Here is a 25,045-nt window from a genome sequence, read left to right on the forward strand (position 1 = left end):
AAATTATAGATCATGGTAAGAAAAATTTAAATATAAAAAACAGCAATACCACATACAATTTTACCCAAGAATTAACCTGTGGTTCTGATTTTGTTGTGTATGTGGTGACCTGTGTGTGTGAACTTTTATATGTCGGCCGCACTACACAGTCACTACAAAATCGTATGAATGGTCATAGACATAATGTGAAAATAGGGTTTTTAAAACAAAGTTTATCTAAGCACATCACTCTTATACATAACAAAAACTTTGAATGTATAAAGGTCACACCAATAGAACAAATACCAGCAGCAATGAGAAACAGAAAAGCAGCTCTTAATGCCAAAGAGCCTGTACCCTGAAGGACTGAATGCGATCTCCGATCTCGTATAGATCAATCAATAGATTCCCCCTTTGTCTTGTTTTTCCTTTTTTTAATTTCTTTGGAAGGGAGGGGGGAAAAAACAAAAAAAAAATTAGAATTTTTTTTAAACATTTTTTTGATGATTTTTTTTTATTTTTTTGTTATTTATTTATTTATGATCTTTAGTACCTGCAGTGCTTCCAGTTTACCGCGTGACCGCTTGCACCAAGAGAAGTGAGGTGTTTATTCAGGCATATGAACAGGTTTTTTTTTTGTGGAACATGTACAATGATATGTCTGATTGCCTAAAATTTACAGATATACTGTTTTAACCCTGAAGGAGGGATGATGTAATTTAATATGGGTGCACAACATTCTTTTATTGGGGATGAAGTTACAATATATGTACTTTAACTGCTAAAGAGTTTGATAATTAGTGATTGGTTCCTCAGTTATTATAACCACACCGATTAGCAAGGAAAATGGGGTATAAATAGCTTACAACAAAATCATCTTTTATACACCTGATGAAGGCCTACACAGCCGAAACGCGTTGTGTTTTTTTATAACAAAAAATGTTTTAATGTTTTTATTGTTTTTTAAAAAATTTTGCATTTCACTTAACTAATAAAATATCATCTGATTTAACATCAGAGATACTCAGTTATTTGGCTATATAACCTACTTGCTCCAAATTGAGTTAAAGATCCTCTAAAGGAAGCGCCCTGAAACTTCTTTATTCGCAATATCACGTCGATGAAAATTTCTTTCTGGGAAAGGAAAATAATCTCCATGCTATTACAGACGAGCAGCACACCGGTGGAAGGCTCACCCTTGTTTGCAAACTTTTCCCAGTGTTGTGCCTCTTAGCACAACCACACAAGGTGAGCAAGTTTGAAGTTGTAATTCTCTCACCAAACTGAATTGACTCATCCACTACGCTTAGATAGCACGCACCCTCTTTTTTCCCCTCTTCCTCTTTTTCCCAGGACCTTATTCCCCAAATGTTTCCATTGGTTCAGTGATGGTCAATGGATTTGAACCATGGTCCCTTAAGCTGGCATCCTGTAAAATGTCAAATCTGTGTTCCCCTTGATGGTGCCATGATGCCTTGGCTGTTGTGCTATAGAGACTCTTCTGCATAAAGATATTTGTCTCTTTTTATACCTACATCTATGGTCCAGGCCATCATGTATAGGTCAGGGGGGTAGGTGGGATGAGATTAAACTCATAGCTTGAGCATGTAATCAATCTGCATAGCTCATCCTTCACTGTTTTGCAGGTCACCAAGCTATACAGCATGGTACAATGGGTAATTAACATTGACAAACATTGATTGTTCAATTACCCTATGTCCCTGTCTTCCAAATATAATACAATAAACTGTAGGAGCTGATATAAGAGGTAAACAGTAGCCATTCATCAATGAAAGTTAACCTTAAAACTCATATGTAGTGTTGAGCGATACCATCCGATACTGAGAAGTATCGGATCGGATTGGATCGGACCGATACCCCAAAAAGTATCGGTATTGTCGATTCAGATACCGGAAGTCCCATACAAGTCAATGGGACGGAAATATCGGAATAAAAAAAACCCTTTCTTTCATGGTACATCCATTTCAGGAGGGGGGGAAGAGTGTGGGCGGTGCGTGGGCGGACACTGTGCGTGTCTGTGTGTGCGGGCGGGGTCTGTACGGGCCTGCCGGGGGCCTGTGCCGGCTGTCGGGGGTCTATGCGGGCCTGCCGGGGGCCTGTGCCGGCTGTCGGGGGTCTGTACGGGCCTGCCGGGGGCCTGTCGGCTGTCGGGGGTCTGCACGGGCCTGCCGGGGGCCTGTGCCGGCTGCCGGGGGTCTGTACGGGCCTGCCGGGCGCCTGTGCCAGCTGTCGGGGGTCTGTACGGGCCTCCCGGGGGGCCTGTGCCGGCTGCCGGGGGTCTGTAGGCCTGCCGGGGGCCTGCGCCGGCTGCCGTGGGTCTGTACGGGCCTGCCGGTGGCCTGTGCCGGCTGTCGGGGATCTGTGCGGGCCTGCTGGGGGTCTTGCGTGTGTGCAGGCATCGTCCGATGGGACTACAAGTCCCATCGGGCGATGCCTGCTACAATGACAGTGATTGACACATTAGCCAATGATGGGACAGTAGTAGTCCCACCATCCGGCTAATGTGTTGAATGTAAAAAAAAACAAAAAAAAACATACATACAACATACATACTACATACCTACTACATATATACTACATTCATACAACATACATACATACTACATACATACTACATATATACTACATTCATACAACATACATACTACATATATTCTACATTCATACAACATACATACTACATACATACTTCATATATACTACATTCATACAACATACATACATACTACATACATACTTCATATTTACTACATTCATACAATATACATACTACATATATACTACAATCATACAACATACATACATACTACATACAAACTTCATATATACTACATTCATACAACATACATACATACTACATACATACTTCATATATGCTACATTCATACAACATTCATACATACTACATACATGCTTCATATATACTAAATTCATACAACATACATACATACTACATACAATACATGCATACATACAATATACATACTACATACATACTACATATACTGTATACTACATTCATACTACATATATACTACATTCATACAACATACACACATGCATACTACATACTACATACATACTACATATATACTACATTCATACAACATACGTACATACATAGTACATACTACATACATACTAAATACATACAACATACATACAACATGCTACAGACATACAACATACATACTACATACATACTTCATATATACTGCATTCATACAACATACATACTACATACATGCTTCATATATACTACATTCATACAACATACATACATACTACATATATGCTACATTCATACAACATACATACTACATACATACTACATACATACTACATACAATACATGCATACATACAACATACATACTACATACATACTACATATATACTACATTCATACAACATACATACATACTATATACATACTACATACATACTACATACATACAACATGCTACAGACATACAACATACTTGCTACATACATACTACAACATGCTACAGACATTCAACATACATACAACATACATACTACATACATACTACATACATACTGCATACATACTACATTCATACAACATACAGACATACTACATACATACTTCATATATACTACATTCATGCAACATACATACTACCTACATACTACATACAATACATTAATACATTCATACAATACATACATATAGACATACAGTACATATAACATAGAGTACATACTCAACATAACTTGTCACTTTGTTCCCCGAAGCCAATGTCATCTGTGCAAAAATATGAAAAAAACAACCAAGCAATATACTCCCTGATCCGCAGAAATCCAGTGTCCCATGATGATCTCCCATAGAGAACAGCAGCATCAGCTGATGCGACCGCTCTCTAGGGGGCTCCTCCGCCACTGTAAAAAAGTAGTCCCTAGTCTCACTTTATGGCAAATGCTGCATGGGAACTTTCTCACACAGCAATGCCAAAAGTGAGACTAGGGACTATGTTTTTTACAGTGGCGGAGGAAAAAAGTGCGGAAGGATACCTACCTCCCGTCATTGTATTCCTGGGGCCCGCAGAGAGCGGTGGCATCAGATGATGCTGCTCTTCTCCACGGGAGATCGTCGTGGGACACTCGTGTATTTCTGTGGATCAGGGAGTATATATGTTGTTTGTTATTTTCATATTTTTCCATAGATGACACTGGCTTCGGGGATCAAAGTGACAAGTGATGGTGAGTATGTACTCTATGTTATATGTACTGTATGTCTATATGTATGTATTGCATGAATGTATTGTATGTAGTATATATGTAGTATGTATGTTGTATGTATGTAGCATGTTGTATGTATGTTGTATGAATGTAGTATATATGTAGTATGTATGTAGTATGTATATAGTATGTAGTATGTATGTAGTATGTATGTATGTTGTATGAATGTAGTATATATGAAGTATGTATGTAGTATGTATGTATGTTGTATGAATGTAGTATGTATGTAGTATGTAGTATGTATGTATGCTGTATGACTGTATTATATATGTAGTATGTATGTATGTTGTATGAATGTAGTATATTTTGTATGTATGTAGTATGTATGTATGTTGTATGAATGTAATATATATGAAGTATGTATGTAGTATGTATGTATGTTGTATGAATGTAGTATATATGTAGTATATATGTAGTATGTATGCTGTATGAATGTAGTATATATGTAGTATGCATGTATGCTGTATGAATGTAGTATATATGTAGCATGTAAGTAGTATGTATATATGTTATATGAATGTAGTATATATGAAGTATGTATATAGTATGTATGTAGCATGTAGTATGTATGTATGTTGTATGAATGTAGTATATATGTAGTATGTATGTAGTATGTATGTATGTTGTGTGAATGTAGTATATATGAAGTATGTATATAGTATGTATGTTGTATGAATGTAGTATAAACAGTGGCAAGCAAAAGTGTAGGCACCCCTGGTCAAAATTACTGTTATTGTGAACAGTTTAGCAAGTTGAAGATAAAATGATCTCTAAAAGGCCTAAAGTTAAAGATGACACATTTGTTTTGTATTTTAGGCTAAAAAGTAATACACATTGTAATTTTTTCACATTTTAAAAATTACAAAAAGAAAAATGGTCCAATGCTAAAGTTTGGGCACCTTTGGAGATTTGTGTGCTCAGATAACTTTGGCCAAGGTTTCAGACCTTAATTAGCCTGTAAGGGATATGGCTTGTTGACCCTCAATGTTAGGAAAGGCCAGCTGATGCAGATTCCACAGGTTTAGAAACACATAGCCTCCTCTAACCTTGTGCGAAAAAACAGCCACCATGGGTTCTTTTAAGCAGCTGCCTAGCACTCTGAAAATGAAAATGGTGGAGGCCCACAAAGCAGGAGAAGGCTATAAGAAGATAGCAAAGCGTTTTCAAGTTGTCCTTTCCTCAGTTCAATATGTAATTCAGAAATAGCAGTTTACAGGAACAGTGGAGGTCAAGATAAGGTCTGGAAGGCCAAGCAAAATTTCAGAGAGATCTGCTTGTAGGATTGCTAGAAAGGCATATCAGAACCCCCACTTGACTGCAAAAGACCTTCAGAAAGATTTAGCAGATTCTGGAGTTGTGGTAATTGTTCTACTGTTCAGAGACACCTTATCAAATATGGCCTTCATGGAAGAGTCATCAGAAGAAAACCTCTCCTGCACCCTCACCATAAAATTTAGCATCAGAGGTATGCAAAAGAACATCTAAACAAGCCCAATGCATTTTAGAAACAAGTCCTGTGAATCGTTGAAGTTAAAATAAAACTCTTTGGTCGCAATGATCAAAGGTATGTGCAGAGAAAAAATTGCATAGAATTTCAGGAAAAGAACATCTCTCCAACCATGAAGCATGGGGATGGATCAATCATGCTTTGGAGTTGTGTTGCAGACAATGGCACAGGGAACATTTCACAGGTAGAGGGAAGAATGGAGTCAATGAAATTTCAGCAAATTCTTGATGCAAACATAACACCATGTGTAAAAAAGCTGAAGTTGAAAACAGGATGGCTTCTACAAATGGATAATAATCACACACATCAAAATCCACAATAGACTACCTCAAAAGGCGCTAGCTAGAGGTTTTTCAATGGCCCTCACAGTCCCCCGATTCGATCATCATTGAAAATCTGTGACTAGTCCTCAAAATAGCAGTGCATGCAAGACGACCCAGGAATCTCACAGAAATGGAAGAATTTTCCAAGGAAGAATGGATGAAAATCCATCAAACAAGAATTGAAAGACTCTTGGCTGGCTACTAAAAGTGTTTACAAGCTGTGATATTTTAAAAGGGAGTGCTACTAGGTACTAACTATGCAGGGTGCCCAAACTTTTGCATTGGCCTATTTTCCTTATTGTAATTTTTAAAATGTAAAAAATGACAATATATAATTTTTTTGGCCTAAAATACAGAGAAAATGTGTCATCTTTAACTTTAGCCCTTTTAGAGATCACTCCATCTTCAACTTGCTTAACTGGTCACAATAACAGTAATTTTGACCAGGGGGTGCCCAAACTTTTAAATGCCACTGTATGTAGTATGTATGTAGTATGTATGTTTTTTTTTTTTTCTTTTACATTCAACACATTAGCCGGATGATGGGACTACTACTGTCCCATCATTGGCTAATGTGTCAATCACTGTCATTGTAGCAGGCACTTGTAGTCCCCTCGGACAATGCCTGCACACACACAAGACCCCCGGCAGGCCCGCATAGACCCCCGAGAGGCCCGTAAGGCCCCGGCAGGCCCGCACAGGGCCCCGGCAGGCCCGCATAGACCCCCGAGAGGCCCATACAGGCCCTTGACAGCCGGCACAGGCCCCCGGCAGGCCCGTACAGGCCCCGGCAGGCCCACATAGACCCCCGAGAGGCCCGTACAGGCCCCCCGACAGCCAGTACAGGCCCCCGACAGCCGGCACAGGCCCCCGGCAGGCCCGTACAGACCCCACAACATGATGCGCACAGACCGCGCATCAGGATGACATCATTTCAGCAGCCAATCACAGCCACAACAGTGGCTCATTGCATTATGGGGACTTCCGATTCCGGTATCCGATATTGAAAAAATATCGGTACTCGGTATCGGAATTCCGATACAGCGAATATCGGCCCATGCCCGATATTTGTATCGGAATGCTCAACACTACTCATATGACATCAGTTTATGGTTCTTGACCAGCTGAAGAAAAACACATAAATTCAGTAGGCAGCATTCAGACAATGGCCTAGGTCTACAGGGCTTTTAAAATAGACTTCATAATTAAGATTAAAAGCAGTGTTGTCACAATAGATATAATATAAATGGTTCAAAGTTTCTCTGAATCATGACAGTTACTCAATAAGAGAAAACTTTCTGCAGAAAAATGACATCCTCTATCTACTGGATAAGATTCATTTCTTATATTTTAAGAGAAATTAACATATTTGGCTAGCAAAATGTATTGTTTGATTTAAATAATTCTGTCCATTAGTGAAAGAGCAAGAGCCAGTCTATGTTTTTAATTACTTACGGACACAAGGCATATGAGCAGATCGACTTTGCTGGTATCCTTGGGCACAACGATTGCAAGTCAAACCAGTAACTCCAGTTTTGCATTGACATTGGCCTGTTGTTTGGTTGCACATGGCATTGATTGCTCCAATTGGGTGACATTGGCAGGCTGAAAATAAAATTGTTATTAGCATTTTTTTTAATATTTAGAACATTATACTTTCGCGACATCTTCAGAATACCAGAAAAATCATGTCTTACTCTTTACCCATTATATTTTAAATAGTAAACTAGTTTGTCCAAGGATATGTATACTGAATTTTTTTTTCTCTTATTTTCGATATCTTTTGAAGTATTTATTTGGTTGATGCCTATTGATTTGGTGTCGCCCTTATTTCTACTTACTTACCCTTTGTACAGCAATTACAGCATCTATGTAAATGTTTCCAATATTAGAAATTTTACTGGACTATGAACTGCTCCCACAACATTTCTATAGCATTAAGATGAGGACTTTGACTACTCCATGCATCAGTTGGCAAATGCATCCTTTTTAGGGAAGAAGTCCATTAGTCTTTTCCTAAAATGGAAGAATTGGAATTCCCAGACAAGGGAACAATTCTTATTTGTTGCCCAAAGCGACCAATTCAAGCTTAGCTTTAATTTTACCAGGGCAATTTAGAAAAAAAAATGAGATTCCTCATATCCTTCTCAGCCAGTATAGTGGTACTATTTTTTAAGGGCTGATGTGCAAGCACTCAACACTGGTGTATAAGTAGAGGCCCATCCATAACCTGTTAACCTACATATGTTTTATAAAGGCAACAGAGGTCACGTTGGGATTGCACATGCATATGTAATCCCAGATACATGATTACGTTATTAGTAAAGCTGAAGTCCGGTGTCTGTGCTACACAATTCATATAGGTAAGTATCAAAAAAGTCCACAAATTTCAAGGTTCAATAAATAACATAAGAAAAACCATCAGTGCACTAATAGACATAAACGTCTCATGCACCGCAAAGAACCAAAGGAAGCCAATAGGTCCGTTAAAAGTTCATGCTTTATTAATACAAGTTTATTTCCATATATGAAAAGAAGGACCAATTGTTACAAATAATAAACATGGTGCCAATCTAAAAGACCATACAAGCATTGCAAAAAAGCATCAAAAAAATAAAAGGGCGTATTGCACTAAACCACTGAAATCATATTGAACTGAGTGGGTATATAAAGGCAAAAGCTCTCTTGTTTCAATACAGCATATATACATGGATAAAAGATTTTAGCCTTAGTAAATTTCCATGCAATTGCCTAACAAAGAAAGAGCTTAAAATTATCCGTATTACCTTGGTTAAATATCAGTGGTGTACACGAGTGGATAAAGTGCTGCAGTGCTGGTAAGTTCCTTCAAACCCCGACGTACGTTTCATCACTTTCTTCCTCAGGGGGCGTGTGTGAGTGTGGGGAGTTGTTTGGCTTTAAGTAAGGGTCATCGACCAATCACACATCACTCAGCAGATTTACCGCTTAGTGCAGCTGTAAGGAAAGGGCGATTGTCTGGATCTAATTAGCGCACCGTCCACTCCGCACATGACCGTATCATAGGTCCACGTCCCTGGTAGTTGGAGCACAAGAAGTCAGCGCCGTCAATGAATGACGGCAGTGCATTCCAGCAACCATGAAACCGGGAGCCGTCAGACCCTAGTCATTACGCAGCAAGCGGCGCGCAGCCATCAAGACAATCACTTGCCCGGCAAATGTAATGCACCTGCCATGAAATTGTAAAACGCATTAAAGGTCTAAAAAAACCGTTCTTTGTGACCATTGCATAATAGACTATCAAATCCAAGATTATATTACAAGTTAGTGATGATAATTTTGAAAAAACATGATGTGGTCAATAATACGTGCAACAATTCCATAAGATATTTGCCGGCCATATAGTTTTAAAAATCAGAGTATATATCTAGTTAAGTCTTGCAAAAGGGAATGACTGCTCTTTGTATGCAACCTTAAAAGCAAGAGCCATCAGACTCTAATCATTATATGGCCAGTAATGCATAGTAGTCAGGACAATTACGGTACTTGCAGGACAGTTCCATACAGCGGTTGCCTGTGATATATGTATAGCGTGTTATATGCCTAAAAGGACGTTCTATATATTTATTAGTATTGATCTATTTAAGCAAAAATGACACAGTATATTAATAGTTGGTAAGAATAGTTTCAAACGAAAAACAAACCAGAACCAATATTGCGTGGAATAGTTCCATAAATAATTACCATCTAAATTATACATACTGATCAAGATATAGAAACGCTCCATATGTACAATGCCCTATCAGATAATTGAGCCAATCACAATAGTGTAAGATCAAGGGCTATAAATAACACATATTAAAGAAAGAAGAAAAAAGTAATAAATCGAACAAAGAAACCAAAATCAAAAACCAGATATTCGTGATGCATATTCATAATAAAGTATATAAATAAATAACATATATACCAAATTACTTATCACCCATATACAATTACAGAGCATAAATACATACATATATATGAAAAGAATATATATAAGTGCAGATATATAAAAGAAATAATGATAATAAAACAAAAAACATAAATGAATTATAATCAGACACCAGAGTGCTGGTATAAATAAGTAGTATATCAGAAAGACAAATGAATAAACGTGTGAAAACTTTGATTGTAGTGATCTTCAAATTCATATCCAAATGACATATAGCCCTTAAAGTGAATAGTTCAGAATATCAACATGATCCAGGTAGCAGTATATATCTGAAATAAACAATTCATATAGGGACAGGACTACAATGTCGAGACTGGCTAGAGATGAACAAATCTGGCCGCCATTTTGCTGGTTTCTTTAGAGGGTCAGGAAGAGGTTTAAAAAACGAATTATACTCCCCTGTCCTATGCCATCATCTGACTCCTTATACGCCCTCCACTGCAGTTTATGAGTCCTCTGTGTAGGTTTTCATTTCCTATGGCCCTGAGGCCACTGGTTGGCTAAAAAATTAGAAAACACATGTGGAAGACCGAGAGCTGCAGTGTGGATGGCTGCTATTCCTTCCCCTCCATCTAGACAGGACATTCTGCCGCTGAGAAAAATGATTTTTAAGCAAAACTTAATATTTCACTTGACTAAACAGCATTTTTATCATTTGTTGGGTGATCAGCAATCTGTTTAAATGCTCATTCTGGATTATCAGCCAGTGTAACTGCTCCCTTAGAAGCTTGAATTCTAGCTCAACTCTGACTATTAATTAAAAATCAGTTTCTACCAATGTTCAGGAAGACGGCAGGCATGTCTCCAGTGTTTGTTCAACCTCCATCCCCGACGACTGTAGTCAGTATACATAGCATTATCTTCTGCAGAACAGCAAGAAATAGCTGCAGTCTGCTCCGCAGGTTATAAAATATAGATGCTGCTCAGCTACAGTCAGCTTGCAAAGCCAGTGCTATATTTCTTAAGAGATTTGTTCACTACTTGGAAAAACCCCTTTTAACATGCCCTAGTCCCCCATGTAAAATGTAAAAAAACTTATACTAACCTCCTACACTGGAACTAATTCTGATATGTTGGGACTCTGAAAGCTAGCATGACCTTGGTATGCCCTTTGAGCCATGTAGCCTATCAGCAACCACTGATAAATTGCTCACATTTCTTTCGGACATCTGAGTTTCATCTAAAGGAGGGATGAGTAATGCAAAATATCGGTACCCACTAATGACTGCAAGTCAGTGCAATCACTGAAATAACACCTGGAATTACACCAGTGCGGGAGGTGAGTAAAAAATGTATTTTCTTTCGCATAGGAGACCATGTAAGAAAGGGTTGTCCAAGTAGTGATTAAAACTTTTATTGTGAAGCTGTCAGCAGTACAAATGAGCAGATCAGGCAAAATTTGAATTTGTCTGTTTGCAAATTTTTTTCCTGGGAAATTTGATTCACAAAGAAGTTATTCATTGCAAATTGAATGTCCCAAATTATGTTCTGACGGACCTCAAGCCTAACAAACATAATATTTAGAAAAAAAATCATTATACTGCTCACTATCTCATCCTAGCTGCATGTTATAATCCCTGGCACTCGTGTTGAAATCCCTGGACCTGTCACACTGAACCAGGATTGTGAGGCCTGGAATGGTTCTGTGCAAGCTTGCAAAATGATTATAACGTCATGACATGCACCGTGACCTTGCTTGCGCAGAATCAGCAATTTTAGTGCAATATCAATACATGCAGCAAGAACCGGACAGGATATGGTGAGAAGCTGGCTGGCCAGATTTGTGAGCCGTCAGGTGAGTATAGTTTGTTTTTTTTCTAATCTTTTTATGGCCCTTTAATGCTCAGGAAATTGGTGGCCAGCAGCCACCACTTTTCTGAATATGTGCAAAAGCGATTAACAAAAAATCCATACTTTATTGAATGTTAATTTTTGTAAAATTAAAGTTCCAAAAAAATTCTACTCAAATTTAATCACTCATCTCTAGTCAGCGGGATTTCACCTCTCAAACTATTTATATGTTTATGTTGCTCTTTCAAAGACAAGTCCAGCAATTGCTTTACATGGCCAGTTCTTTCCCCAGTCATTGAGAAATCAGTGCTTATGAATTGATATCCAAAAGGCTATGCTAGATCTAAAGACACTTGCTCCAGCTCTATTTCTCCTCCTACAGGAGCAATGACCTGCAGCAACTGAAGCGGTGAGTCACACCCCTGCAAGGGTTAACTGGAGGGAAAGATGTCTAAGCCCGGCGACGCTTAGGGTGCAGCAGCTGCAGCTACCATATTGCCTCTCACCATGCCTTATATACCGGGTGCGACATGGCTGCCACAGTGCAATGGCGAATCGCACACCTTAAGTGACTTCAAGGAGAAGCTGCGCAGCATGTTTGAAATTTACACTATGTTAGAGGAGCAAAAAGTCAGAATACTTACAAGTCAGCTCAGTGGCGCTGCTCAGAGAGAAGTTAAATCTTGGCCAGCAACTGATAAAAAGACTGTAAAAGACATTCTTGCTAAACTAAGGGATACTTTTGACACCCGTACTGCTTCAGAAATAAAGATGCGATTTTTCAGCTGCAGACAGAAATCACAGGACACTGTTAGAGACTATGCCCTTAACCTGCAGGAGGCGCTGCAGGCCATTAAACAAATTGATCCAGACTGTGTAAGAGATGAAAACAAAATGCTGAAAGAGCAGTTCATTGAAAGTCTTATGTATGATTCCAGTAAGGCACAACTGCGCATGATGTCATTGCAGAACCCTGACATGGACTTTGTTCAGTTTATGGACAGATCCATCCGTATCTTAAGAGAATCTGCCTATGATTGCACTGAGCCAGTTAGATATCCAGCAGTTACATACTACCAGGGGGCAGTATCCTCACCCCAGGTGCCTGCAGTACAGCATGTGCAGACTCCAGTTGATGATTCTACTGCAGATTTATGGCTGCAAGTACAGGAACGGACTAAAAGTGTGGCTGCTTTATGTAAAACTGTTCAGACTCTCCAGACTTGTTCCCCCACAGAGAGGATCCAATTAGCATTGAGTCCGGATGATCTCCCATGGCGACGGCCAAAGAGAATGCCACAACAGCAGCGACGACTGACCCACACCGGCAGGAGATCCACATATCATAACATTGGGTACAAATGTGATTGAAAATTGTTTAAGTGAGGTCATCGCCATTTTGCAAGACATAGCTGAGTCGGCCCCGTACAAAGAGCAGCATGCCCTCAATAAAGAAATCAAGGCCCTTGTCCAGCAACAGCAGGAGGAGTTAATTGGTGAAAAAACTGGTAGTGTAAGGGTGCGTGATCCCAACTCCATTATGCTTCCCCCCAGGAGTGAGACTCTCATCTGGTGCACAGCTGACATAGGCATCAGAGGACGGGACTATCAAGGCCTCCTTGAGCCAGTCTATTCAGAAAGCAGACCTACTGTGCTGACAGCAAGGGGGATGGTCGATGTTAAAAAAGGAAGGGTCCCGGTACGTGTTCTGAACTATGGGGAGGAGGAAGCTCGCTTGCCACGTTATGCAACCATAGCCAAACTATTCACAGTCAGCAACAATGATATTCAGGCTGTAGAACCCTTGGATCCGTCCGAAGCGATGGATGGCAATGGCTCTTCTGTTCAGATGGAGGAATGGTTCCAAAAGATACATGTTGGCACCGACTCCACTCCTGTACATCAGAAAAATGGAGTGCAGCGGGTGGTACAAGAATACGAGAGGGTTTTCAGAAAGCATCCCTTGGATTTTGAGCAGGTAACAGGGTTTCAACATAATATCCCCACCGGAGATCACCCACCTATCAAAGAGAGGTATCGTCCAGTACCTCCAGCTAATTATCAGTGTGCAAAAGGTATGCTAAGAGAAATGAAACAAGCAGGGGTAATCAGGGATAGCTATAGTCCTTGGGCAGCTCCCCTGGTGTTGGTCAAAAAGAAAGATGGTAGCATGCACATGTGTGTAGAATTCAGGCAACTTAACAAAATTACTCACAAAGATGCATACCCCTTACTGAGCATAGAGGAGTCTCTAGCAGCGTTAAAATCAGCTAGGTACTTCTCCACTCTGGACTTAACCAGCTGGTACTGGCAGGTTCCTGTTGCTGAAGCAGACAAAGAAAAAACTGCGTTCACTATTCCTATGGGACTATGTGAGTTTAATTACATGCCGTTCAGATTGAGCAGTGCCCCCGGGACCTTTCAGAGAATTATGGAATGTTGCCTGGGACATATGAACTTTGAGACCATTCTATTGTACTTGGATGATGTGATTGTATATTCCAGGACCTATGAGGAACATCTGCAACACCTGGCCGAGGTCTTTGAGGCGTTGTCCAACTTTGGCTTAAAGGTAAAGCCATCTAAATGTCATCTCCAAAAGCCCAAAGTGCAGTAATTAGGCCATGTCGTGAGTGCAGAGGGAGTAGCACCCGAACCAGACAAAGTGACTGTCATCAGAGACTGGCTGGTACCCAACAACATCCAAGAGGTCAGACAATTCCTAGGCCTAGTGGGATACTACAGATGCTTTATCAAACACTTTACTAAATTGGCAGCCCCCCTTCACGACCTCCTAGTTGGCCAACCCAAAAAGGTCAGAGGCAAGAGTCCCCTGATAGAGTGGAATGTTTGGTTGGATGAGTCATTCAACAGCCTTAAGCAAGCTCTTACTGGAGAAGAGATCTTAGCGTGTCCAGACTATGAGCGGCCATTTATCCTGCACATCGATGCCAGCAGTGTTGGTTAGGAACTGTCCTGTCTCAAGAGCAACAGGGTAAGCAGAAAGTCATTGCTTATGCCAGTCAGAAGCTTTGTCCTACTGAGAGGAACTCTACCAAATATAGCTCCTTCAAGTTAGAATTCTTGGCTATCGTTTGGGCAGTGACCAAGAGGTTCAAGAACTATTTGGCCTCATCTAAATTTACCATCTATATAGACAACAATCCTTTAACCCATCTGGAGACCGCCAGGCTCAGCGCCTTGGAGAAAAGATGGATGGCTCGGTGGTTCAATTATGAGTTTGTCATTAAATACCGAGCTGGCACTAAAAACGCCAATGTTGATGCCTTGTCTCGCATGCCAAATGCTCCTGATCCAGCAGAAGATCTAACAGATCTGGAGGAAATAGAGATGCTGGCATTCCACCGCCAAAGTGCCTCCCAAGACTCTAACCACGTGACAGGGAGAAGTCTTGCCATTCACAAAGTTTCCCTTAATCCACTACCCCACCATGGTTGGGCAGAAACCCATAGCAGTGACCCGGCTTTAGGTATTGTCAAAGAACTCCTTCATTTCCAGCTTAATTTCCAGCTCCTAATGCGCCTGCAGATGGCCAACAGTTGTGGAAGGAGAGAAAGAAGCTGTTCCTTTTTGATGGCAAGTTGGTTCGAAGAGCTATTAACACACGTACGCATGAACTGGTATGGCAGATCGTGGTCCCCAGAAAAGACTTGCCTATGGTCTTAGAAGCTTACCACAATCAAGCGGGACACTTTGGTTGGAAAAAGCTAGAAGTAGTCATCCGCGACCGCTTCTTCTGGACAGATATGAGAAGGGCTATTGAACAGTGGTGTAGGGAATGCGGCCCATGTAATCTCAGAAGAAAGAATTCTGCCAATCAAATTGCCCCCTTGCAGTCCATCATCACTAAACAGCCTCTGGAATTGGTGGCCTTAGACCACGTGCAACTATCCCCAAGCCGATCAGGGTATACTTATGCCTTAACAATAGTGGATCACTATTCCCGTTTCCTAGTGGTCATTCCGGTGAAAGACCAAACAGCAAGAACAGCTACAAAGGCATTCCAAGAATATTTCTGCAGACCCCATGGCTACCCAGATCAAGTGCTGACAGACAGAGGTCCAGCCTTCGAAGCAGAGGTCTTCCAAGAATTTTGCTCCCTCTATGGATGTAAAAAGATCAGAACTACACGATACCACCCACAAGGCAATGGTCTTTGCGAAAAACTGAGAGGAAAGGAACCAATTGCCTGAGAAATTGCCTGATTTGATTAAAATGTACAATCATATCTCATCCAGCTCAACAGGATATGCCCCGGGTTATTTGATGCGAGCATGGCCAGGTAAACTAGAAATGGGAGTCCTAACTCCTGAAACCATATCCAGGCAATTGGACACTGATTGGAACACAGAAAGACAATTGCAGTATCAAAAAGTTCAGCAATGTGTAGAGGAAAGTCTTGCTCAAGCTAGGCAATAACAGGAAAGGAACTTTTAATAGACATGCTGTGGCAACCCCCTTACCACCAGGTGAACAAGTGTTAAAGAAAAAGAGAAGAAACCACAAGTTAGATGACCAATGGGAGGCCCAGCCTTACACTATTCAACCATATTGCTATGACAACAGCAAAGTGTGTACCATCTCCAAAGATGGTGGAAAAACATGTACTACCATATCCAGAGACAATCTGAAAGTATGTCCAGCACAATTAAGTGAAAGAGTTGAGACTAAGGAAGATCCTCAACTAATGGAAAAGACTGATACAAAGATTTGCACTGTTCTAGGTGAATTCCGTAGCTCTTGGCTACAAGTTGACAATTCAGTGGTAGTTCCAGTGATGGTGTTCCCACAAAGGTCTTTACCAGAGACATCAAACTGTTCTGGAAGTGACAAAATGTTAATGTCAACCACTGACACTTTGCATGTGGAAGAATCAGAAAACTTGCCCACTGTCAGCAGTGAACCTGTTGTACCCATGGTAGGTTCAAATAGTCATAGGAAGTTGACTAGCATTCATATTTTGCACAGATCACAGCATAGTACACAGGGACAAACCCCTTCTCGCTATAGAAATGATTTGTAAAATATTCTCATAGAGTATTAAGATTAATAAGTTTGTTTTCAGTTTGTACATATATTGAACTATGCCTTATGTAACGTTATTAAAAATGTTGAAGAAGATGTGCCCACATGGACTAATGTGAGATTTCAGTAGTTAATATGCTTTATTCTAGTACAAGAACTCTTGTAAAGACTCATAAACTTGAAAGGAAAGCCCGTTCATCGTGCCTTGGCAGGAAGCCACCTAAAACAGCCAGTGCAGTGAACTTCATATTATGGTCTGTGTGTCCTGCGGCTGCACTCAGGGGCGATTCAACCAATCAAAAGTGGTTTTGAGCTGTAATCCACGACTCAGTTAATTTGACTGCTCACCTATACTCAGGTTAAATGTTACGTCATTTTGTTATATTCTTACGTTCAGTGGTGTAGCCCGAGGACGTGCTATCTTTAATTAGGGGGAATGTAGCGCCCTGTGTCTTTGCCGCCACAAAATGGTCAAATATGTTTTATGTGTTTTGTAAATGATGGGAGTTATGCTTTCTCTGCTGGAGACAACTGCACACACACAATTTTACCTCCCTCCCTTACTTCCCTGAAGCTTAGAGCTTTGGAGACATACCCTAACTGGGAGGGGGAGGAGACGAGTTGTTCTGTCAGGAAGATGGTGAAGAGAAAATGGAGAATGTTCCTGGAGCAGTAACATGTGCTCCTTCCAGGGAGAGGAATCAGGGAATCAGCCCCTAGACCATCTATGCTTTTAGAGTCGGATGCTAAGCTAAGAGACTGTGAGGTTCATACAACCAACAGCAGAGTGTCTTCTCCCAGGAAGACTACAGCAACCAAGGATGAGTGAAGGATTGTGCAAGAAGGAACTTGTGCTTCACACAGGATTCAAGCTGCAAGTTGCCGGGGGGAGAAAACACAGTGAGTAAGTGGCTGTACTGGAAGTTTCAAACTCCGGGAAGCCTTGGTCCCTGAAAGGATTAGAATAGCAGGAAGTTTACACTGAGTCACAGCAGAGAGAAGGATAACTCCCATCATGCAGAGCAGACTGTAAACCTGGTGAGAAAGTTGTATTTTACCCTCTGAATTGCATCTGAACTTCAGTAAATGATAAAGTGACTTTCCTTGTCTCCTGCCTTATTACTCCGTGCCATCTACTTCCATCACAATCTCTGGGGGTCAGCCCTAGTTGGAGGGGGTTAAACACCTGCACTGCCATCACCATCTACCCCCCCTGGGATCATCTGCAGTGCCGGTTATCTTACAGTCGAACACTCCAACTGGCGTCACAAATTCTTTTTCAAATTTCTTTTATTTTTACTTTATTTTTCAACCCCCATTTCACTGTCCCTGGAGCACAGGCAATGGGCACGGCTGCCACCCCCGTGACCTCCTGAATCTAACGCTGCCCGGCAACCTGAGTACCCCGCTCTGGGCGAGACACAATCATGGATGAAAAAATTTGTCACAGTTTATTTAGGAGTTAAACACCGTTTTGCGGTTTTTTAGTTAATAGTATGTGCATATAGGTTGTATACAGGTGACATTAAGTAAAAGGCTGGAAATTCCATGCCTGTGCATTTTGCCTGCCATTGATTCTCTGCTATGTTCCTCCCTTCTGTGGGCACTGTCTTCAATTCTTATGTGCGCAGGCGCCAGAGGGTCCCTAAAACTTCTACAACTTCCGCTGCTAATGATGTCTGGCGCATAGTAGGTGAATTACCCACAGTGCGGCGGAGTGATGGCATGCAGAATGCGCAGGTGCAACATTTCCAGCCTCACATATGACATGAAAGGGATGTATAAAGAGAAGGGGAGGAGAAAAACTGTACGATGAACACTGGAGGCATTCTTATCTTCCAGGCAGAGTTCATGGAAGATAGCCTGGAAGAGCAAAGGTATAAAAGATGACTGTTACTTATCAAGTACCACAAAATCATTATAAGAAAGGAATATAACATAATATTGAGGTGAACATGTATTCCCATAAAATTTAATTTTATTCAATATAAATTAAAAAACACCTATGACCGTGAGTAAATAATCATGAGTAAATAATCAATAAATTTCCTTAAAAGCCCTGTTAAAGGCTACAATATACTATCTGCACCCTTCCTTGCCGTGGAGGTTGGCATCCTAATAGATACGGTTGTTTGGCGCCCCCACTCAACGTCGTCTGACCCTGTCTCCCCTACCTCACCCTACTTTCACAGGTGGGAAAACAATGCCAGATAGAAAAGATATGAAGGAAGGGAAACCATAAAAACCATCCCTCGACCAAAACTGTGCCACTAACTATAGACCTGTCTCTAATCTTCCCTTCTTCTCTAAACTCCTGGAACGCCTGGTCCACTCCCGTCTTATCCGCTGTCTCTCAGAAAACTCTGTTCTCGACCCTCTCCAATCCGGTTTCCGCTCTTTACACTCCACTGAAACTGCCCTCACTAAAGTCTCTAATGATCTACTAACAGCTAAATCAAATGGTCATTACTCCATGCTAATTCTCTTGGATCTCTCTGCAGCATTTGACACTGTGGATCATCAGCTCCTCCTCACTATGCTCCGTTCCATTGGCCTCAAGGACACCATTCTCTCCTGGTTCTCCTCCTATCTCTCTGACCGCTCCTTTACTGTATCTTTTGCCGGTTCCTCCTCCTCTCACCTTCCCCTTACTGTTGGGGTCCCCCAAGGATCGGTTTTAGGCCCCCTCCTCTTCTCCTTGTACACTGCCCCTATTGGTCAAACAATCAGTAGATTTGGGTTCCAGTACCATCTCTATGCTGATGACACCCAATTTTACGCTTCTTCTCCTGACATCACGCCAACCTTTCTAGAAAACACCGGCGATTGTCTAAACGCTGTGTCTAATATCATGTCCTCACTATATCTGAAACTGAACCTGTCAAAAACTGAACTCCTGGTGTTTCCTCCCTCTACTAATGTACCTATACCGACATTGCTATTACTGTGGGTAGCTCCACTATTACTCCCCAGCAACAGGCCTGCTGTCTTGGGGTCATACTTGATTCCGAGCTTTCCTTTGCCCCCCACATTCGATCACTGGCTCGCTCTTGTCATCTGCACCTCAAAAACATTTCTAGAATTCGACCTTTTCTTACTTTTGACTCTGCAAAAACTCTTACTGTTTCTCTTATTCATTCTCGTCTCGACTATTGTAACTCTCTTCTAATCGGTCTCCCTCTTACCAAACTCTCCCCTCTCCAATCTGTCTTGAATGCTGCAGCCAGGATCATATTTCTCACCAATCGTTACACCGATGCCTCTACCTTGTGCCAGTCATTACACTGGCTACCCATCCACTCCAGAATTCAGTATAAACTTATTGCCCTCACCCACAAAGCCCTCCATGGCTCAGCACCACCCTACATCTCCTCCCTTGTTTCAGTATACCACCCTACCCGCGCCCTCCGTTCTGCTGATGACCTGAGGTTAGTATCCTCAATAGTCAGAACCTCCCACTCCCGTCTCCAAGTCTTTACACGTGCCACGCCAATTCTTTGGAATGCACTTCCCAGGTCAATACGATTAGTCCCCAATCCCCACAATTTTAAGCGTGCCCTGAAAACACATTTATTCAGACTGGCCTATCGCCTCAACACATTAACCTAATCTATCCCTGTGTGGCACAGCCAAAAGTTTTACCATAACCAGATTTCCCGCATCATGTTCCCACATGCTTTATGCATCCATTAGCCCTCTGCATCTGTACTGTTACACACTTAACATTATGGCTGGTCCATACAATCAGGGCAACTGTTACCACCCACCTTTCGTGTCTACCTCTTTCCTCATAGACTGTAAGCTTGCGAGCAGGGCCCTCATTCCTCTTGGTATTTGTTATAATCTACTGTATGTGATTATTGTTATGCTGTAATGTCTACTGTCTGTACAAATCCCCTCTGAAATGTAAAGTGCTGCGGAATATGTTGGCGCTATAGAAATAAAATTTATTATTATTATTATCATTATTATTATTAAGGGAAAAACCTTAGTATACACAGAATGCAATGCAAGAGTAACCAGGGCAATAAGCCCACAAATATAATGATAGTAAAGGTAACCCAAAAAAAAGGGCTACTGTCAATAGCCCTCACAGAACAACTATTAAAATTGCCTATTGATACACAATAAACCAATGAGCCAGAAGAATTGCTATCAGCATGATGAATAAGATAAACATGCAGACAAGGACATCACGTCCCAGCAATAAATTAGCAGTATATGGCAATTGGTAATCGCCTCTGTTAATGCAGATAAAGAAACCACTGATGGTGTATAAAAATAAACATGATGTAACATTGTTCCATAATAAACAAATAAATGCAAAGATTTTAGAACACCACCCGGTGGCTACTTATCGTCAAAGTCGCCCCGACGTGTTTCCCCGGTGTAACGGTTCATCAGGAGGCCCCAGACTCCAATACCACTGATACTCGATATGCTCCATGATGCCAAAAGATAACAGGATATAAACATGGCATGGCGGCGGTCACAGAAAATAAATTTAAATAGCCCCCGCTATCATGTGTCAACAAAGCCCATTGGGTACACGGTCACAAAGGATACACGTCATCCACTTTGCCCAGCCAATCACTGAGTGTTACTCATTACCCATTCCCATTGCGTTCCACTATCGGACCAGCGTGCGTGTCACGCCTACTGCGCATGACCGGAAGTGATGTACCGGAACATAACGGCGCTTGTTACCTTGCGACCAAGAAAAACAGACACGGCATCAAACCGTGACCTAATCGCATTAGCGCCAAGGTGATAGACCAAATAACGTCACCATCTATCACTAAATAGCCCGGATTTTAGAACAAGAAAAGGGGCGTACATAATAGTCCAATACTTAACGCATATATCAAACCGAGCTATATATAATAATAATAATAGTATATCCAAATTGAGTAAACTAAATATATAGCGGGAATATATAATCTCTCGGTATAGTAACACTGGAGAAAGTGAATTTTTAAAAAATATGCTCTAAAATATTAACATTATAACAAATGCTTTATTGATAATAAGACTCATAATAGAGTTAGTGCGAAATTATTACGTATCTATTAGGGTGCCAACCTCCACGGCAAGGAAGGGTGCAGATAGTATATTGTAGCCTTTAACAGGGCTTTTAAGGAAATTTATTGATTATTTACTCATGATTATTTACTCACGATCTCTGTTACTTATCAAGGCCACATCCAAGAAGTATACAGGTATGACTAATTTTACCTGTATACAACCTGTTTGCCCATATTATTATCTTCAAAACCTCAAAAGGGTGACAGATGCCCTTTAGGTTTGGCCATATACATACCAACTCCAGCATACCCATGAATGGCCCACTCAGAAGAGAGTACATGTGTTTTCAGTCGGAACGCGAGTATGACACTGCCAGACACCTTAATGGTGGTTTATATCCCTAAGAACATACTGTATATTTTTTCATTTTAGCTGTGCTGGACATAGAGAATTCCAAGGAAACTGTATCCTAAAAGATAATGAAGTCTCAAGGCTGCAGACTCCAACAGACCATGTGATTGCAGTATAGCATACAGTGGGTACAGAAAGTATTCAGACCCCTTTATATTTTCACTCTTTGTTTCATTGCAGCCATTTTGTAAATTCAAAAAAGTTCTTTTTTTCTTATTAATGTACACTCTGCACCCCATCTTGACTGAAAAGAAACAGAAAAGTAGAATTTTTTGTATATTTATTAAAAAGAAAAACTGAAATATCACATGGTCATAAGTATTAGGACCCTTTTCTCAGTACTGAGTAGAAGCACACTTTTGAGCTAGTACAGCCATGAGTCTTCTTGGGAATGATGCAACACGTTTTTCACACCTGGATTTGGGGATCCTCTGCCATTCTTCCTTGCAGATCCTCTCCAATTCCGTCAGGTTGGATGGTGACCATTTTCAGGTCTCTCCAGAAATGCTCTTTGGGTTTAGGTCAGGGCTGTGGCTGGGACAGTCAAGAATGGTCGCAAAGTTGTTCTGTTGTCTTGTTGGAAGGTGAACCTTTGGCCAAGTCTGAGGTCCAGAGCACTCTGGAAGAGGTTTTCATCCAGGATATCTCTGTACTTGGCTGCATTCCTGTTTCCTTCAATGGCAATCAGTCATCCTGTCTCTGCAACTGAAAAACAACCCCACAGCATGATGCTGTCACCACCATGTTTCACTGTTGGGATTGTATTGGACAGGTGATGAGCAGTGAATCTTATTTCTCATAGTCTGGGGGTTCTTCATGTGTTTTTTTTTTAGTAAACGCTATGCAGGCTTTCATATGTCTTGCACCAAGGAGTGGCTTCCCTCAGGTCACTCTGCCATAAAGGCCTGACTGGTGGAGAGCTGCAGTGATAGTTGACTTTGCGGAACTTTCTTCCATATCCCTACTGCATCTGTGGAGCTCAGTCACTGTGATCTTGAGCTTCTTCATTACCTCTCTCACCAAGGCTCTTCTCCCACTATTGCTCAGTTTGGCTGGATGGCCAGGTCTAGGAAGACTTCTGGTGGTCCCAAACTTCTTCCAGTTAAGGATTATGAAGGCCACTGTGCTCTTAGGAACCTTGAGTACTACAGAAATTCTTTTGTAACCTTGGCCAGATCTGTGCCTTGCACAATTCTGAGCTCCTTGGCCAGTTCCTTTGACTTCTTGATTCTCATTTGGTCTGACATGCACTGTGAGCTGTGAGCTCTTATATAGACAGGTGTGTGCCTTTACAAATCAAGTCCTATCAGTTTAATTAAACACAGCCGGACTCCAATGAAGGAATATAACCATCTCAAGGAGGATCACAAGGAAATAGACAGCATGTGACTTAAATATGAATGTCTTAGCAAAGTGTCTGAATACTTACGACCATGTGATATTTCAGTTTTTCATCTTTAATAAATTTGCAAACATTTCTGTTTTTTCTAGTCAAGATGGGGTGCAGAGTGTACATTAATGAGAAAAAAATGGACTTTTTTGAATTTACCAAATGGCTGCAATGAAACAAAGAGTGAAAAATTTAACGGGGTCTGAATACTTTCCGAACCCATTGTATATTTGAAGACAATTAACAAAATTAAGACAAAATAGCTGCCCACACAGAGAAACACAAAAAAAGAAATTTACAATCAGAAAATTGAAAAAAAGGTTTCATTTTCTAGTTTTAATTTGCAAAAACACTTACAATAGATATATCACAATGTGAAAGAATATTTGTTATAATTACCCGTTGCTACTTACGCTTGCAGGCTTTTCGGCTTGATATAGTTTTGCTCAAATCACGCTTATAACCCTGTTTGCAGTAGTGACAGTGACGTCCAGCGGTGTTATGGCGACAGTTTAAACATACACCTCCACTTTTTCTCCCTGATAACTTGTAGAGTTCCATGTTAAATCGACATCGATTAGAATGCTGATTGCACTCACAAGCTATAAGAAGAGAGACGTTATAAGCTTATATAGTATTATTTGTTCTAAATAAAATGTCCTAAATGTAGTATTTTTGAATGAATAATTACATCTATGAGGGGACAATTTTCTTTGCCTGGATTAGTGACTGTGCATAGCAAACTGTAGAATAGGTTCACAGTACATTAGTCAGTGAACTCTTTCTGATAGCAAGGTTTGTAACATTAATCTGTTATTCTTTCAATTAAGTAAATTTCTGACAACATTAAAGTTCATATATAACATATAAAGTTGACTGATGAATTTTAGTCAAATCCCCCAAAGGTGTACATATTATTTAAAATACTGATAAAAGAGGACCTAATGTGACTCCATTCTTCCATTACTTTGATAATTCCCAACAAAGAAGCATCTTCAAGTATTTTTTAAGCTTGAAGTTAAAATGGATGCTTCGAAAATACACAATACCCTTAACCCCTGCAAGACATATGATGTATACAGTATTTGTATACAGTATTTATATGTCGTGTCCCTGACTTTGATGGAGCCTGCATTTTTCCCTCACATATGGCAACTGATTTAATCATCTGTCATGACTAGTGATGAGCGAATTTGTTTGGAAAATGATCGTCAAACATAAATTTGACATGAATATGGCACATTCAGATTCGTGATCAGAAACCTGAGCAAAATTTTATAAATTCGGTCAAAATCACTAACGTTCGGTAAAAGTGCGTGA

The 25,045-nt window shown here is 40.6% G+C and overlaps 1 protein-coding gene across 3 annotated transcripts in view; it reads right to left on the reverse strand.

The window, feature by feature from the left end:
* The window catches only part of LOC141055130 (netrin-1-like), a 317,167-nt gene that overhangs the window by 128,031 nt on the left and 164,091 nt on the right, over window positions 1–25,045 (reverse strand). For all 3 annotated transcript variants that reach the window (XM_073552107.1, XM_073552106.1, XM_073552105.1), the window contains 2 exons: window positions 24,139–24,327; window positions 7,548–7,697 (listed from right to left, as the gene is read on the reverse strand). In XM_073552107.1, the coding sequence (XP_073408208.1) occupies window positions 7,548–7,697; window positions 24,139–24,327 (339 nt within the window). The remainder of the gene's footprint in view (window positions 1–7,547; window positions 7,698–24,138; window positions 24,328–25,045) is intronic.

Source organism: Dendrobates tinctorius, unplaced genomic scaffold, assembly GCF_039654945.1.
Source record: "Dendrobates tinctorius isolate UK_male_01 unplaced genomic scaffold, ASM3965494v1 ptg000184l, whole genome shotgun sequence".
Taxonomy (NCBI): domain Eukaryota; kingdom Metazoa; phylum Chordata; class Amphibia; order Anura; family Dendrobatidae; genus Dendrobates; species Dendrobates tinctorius.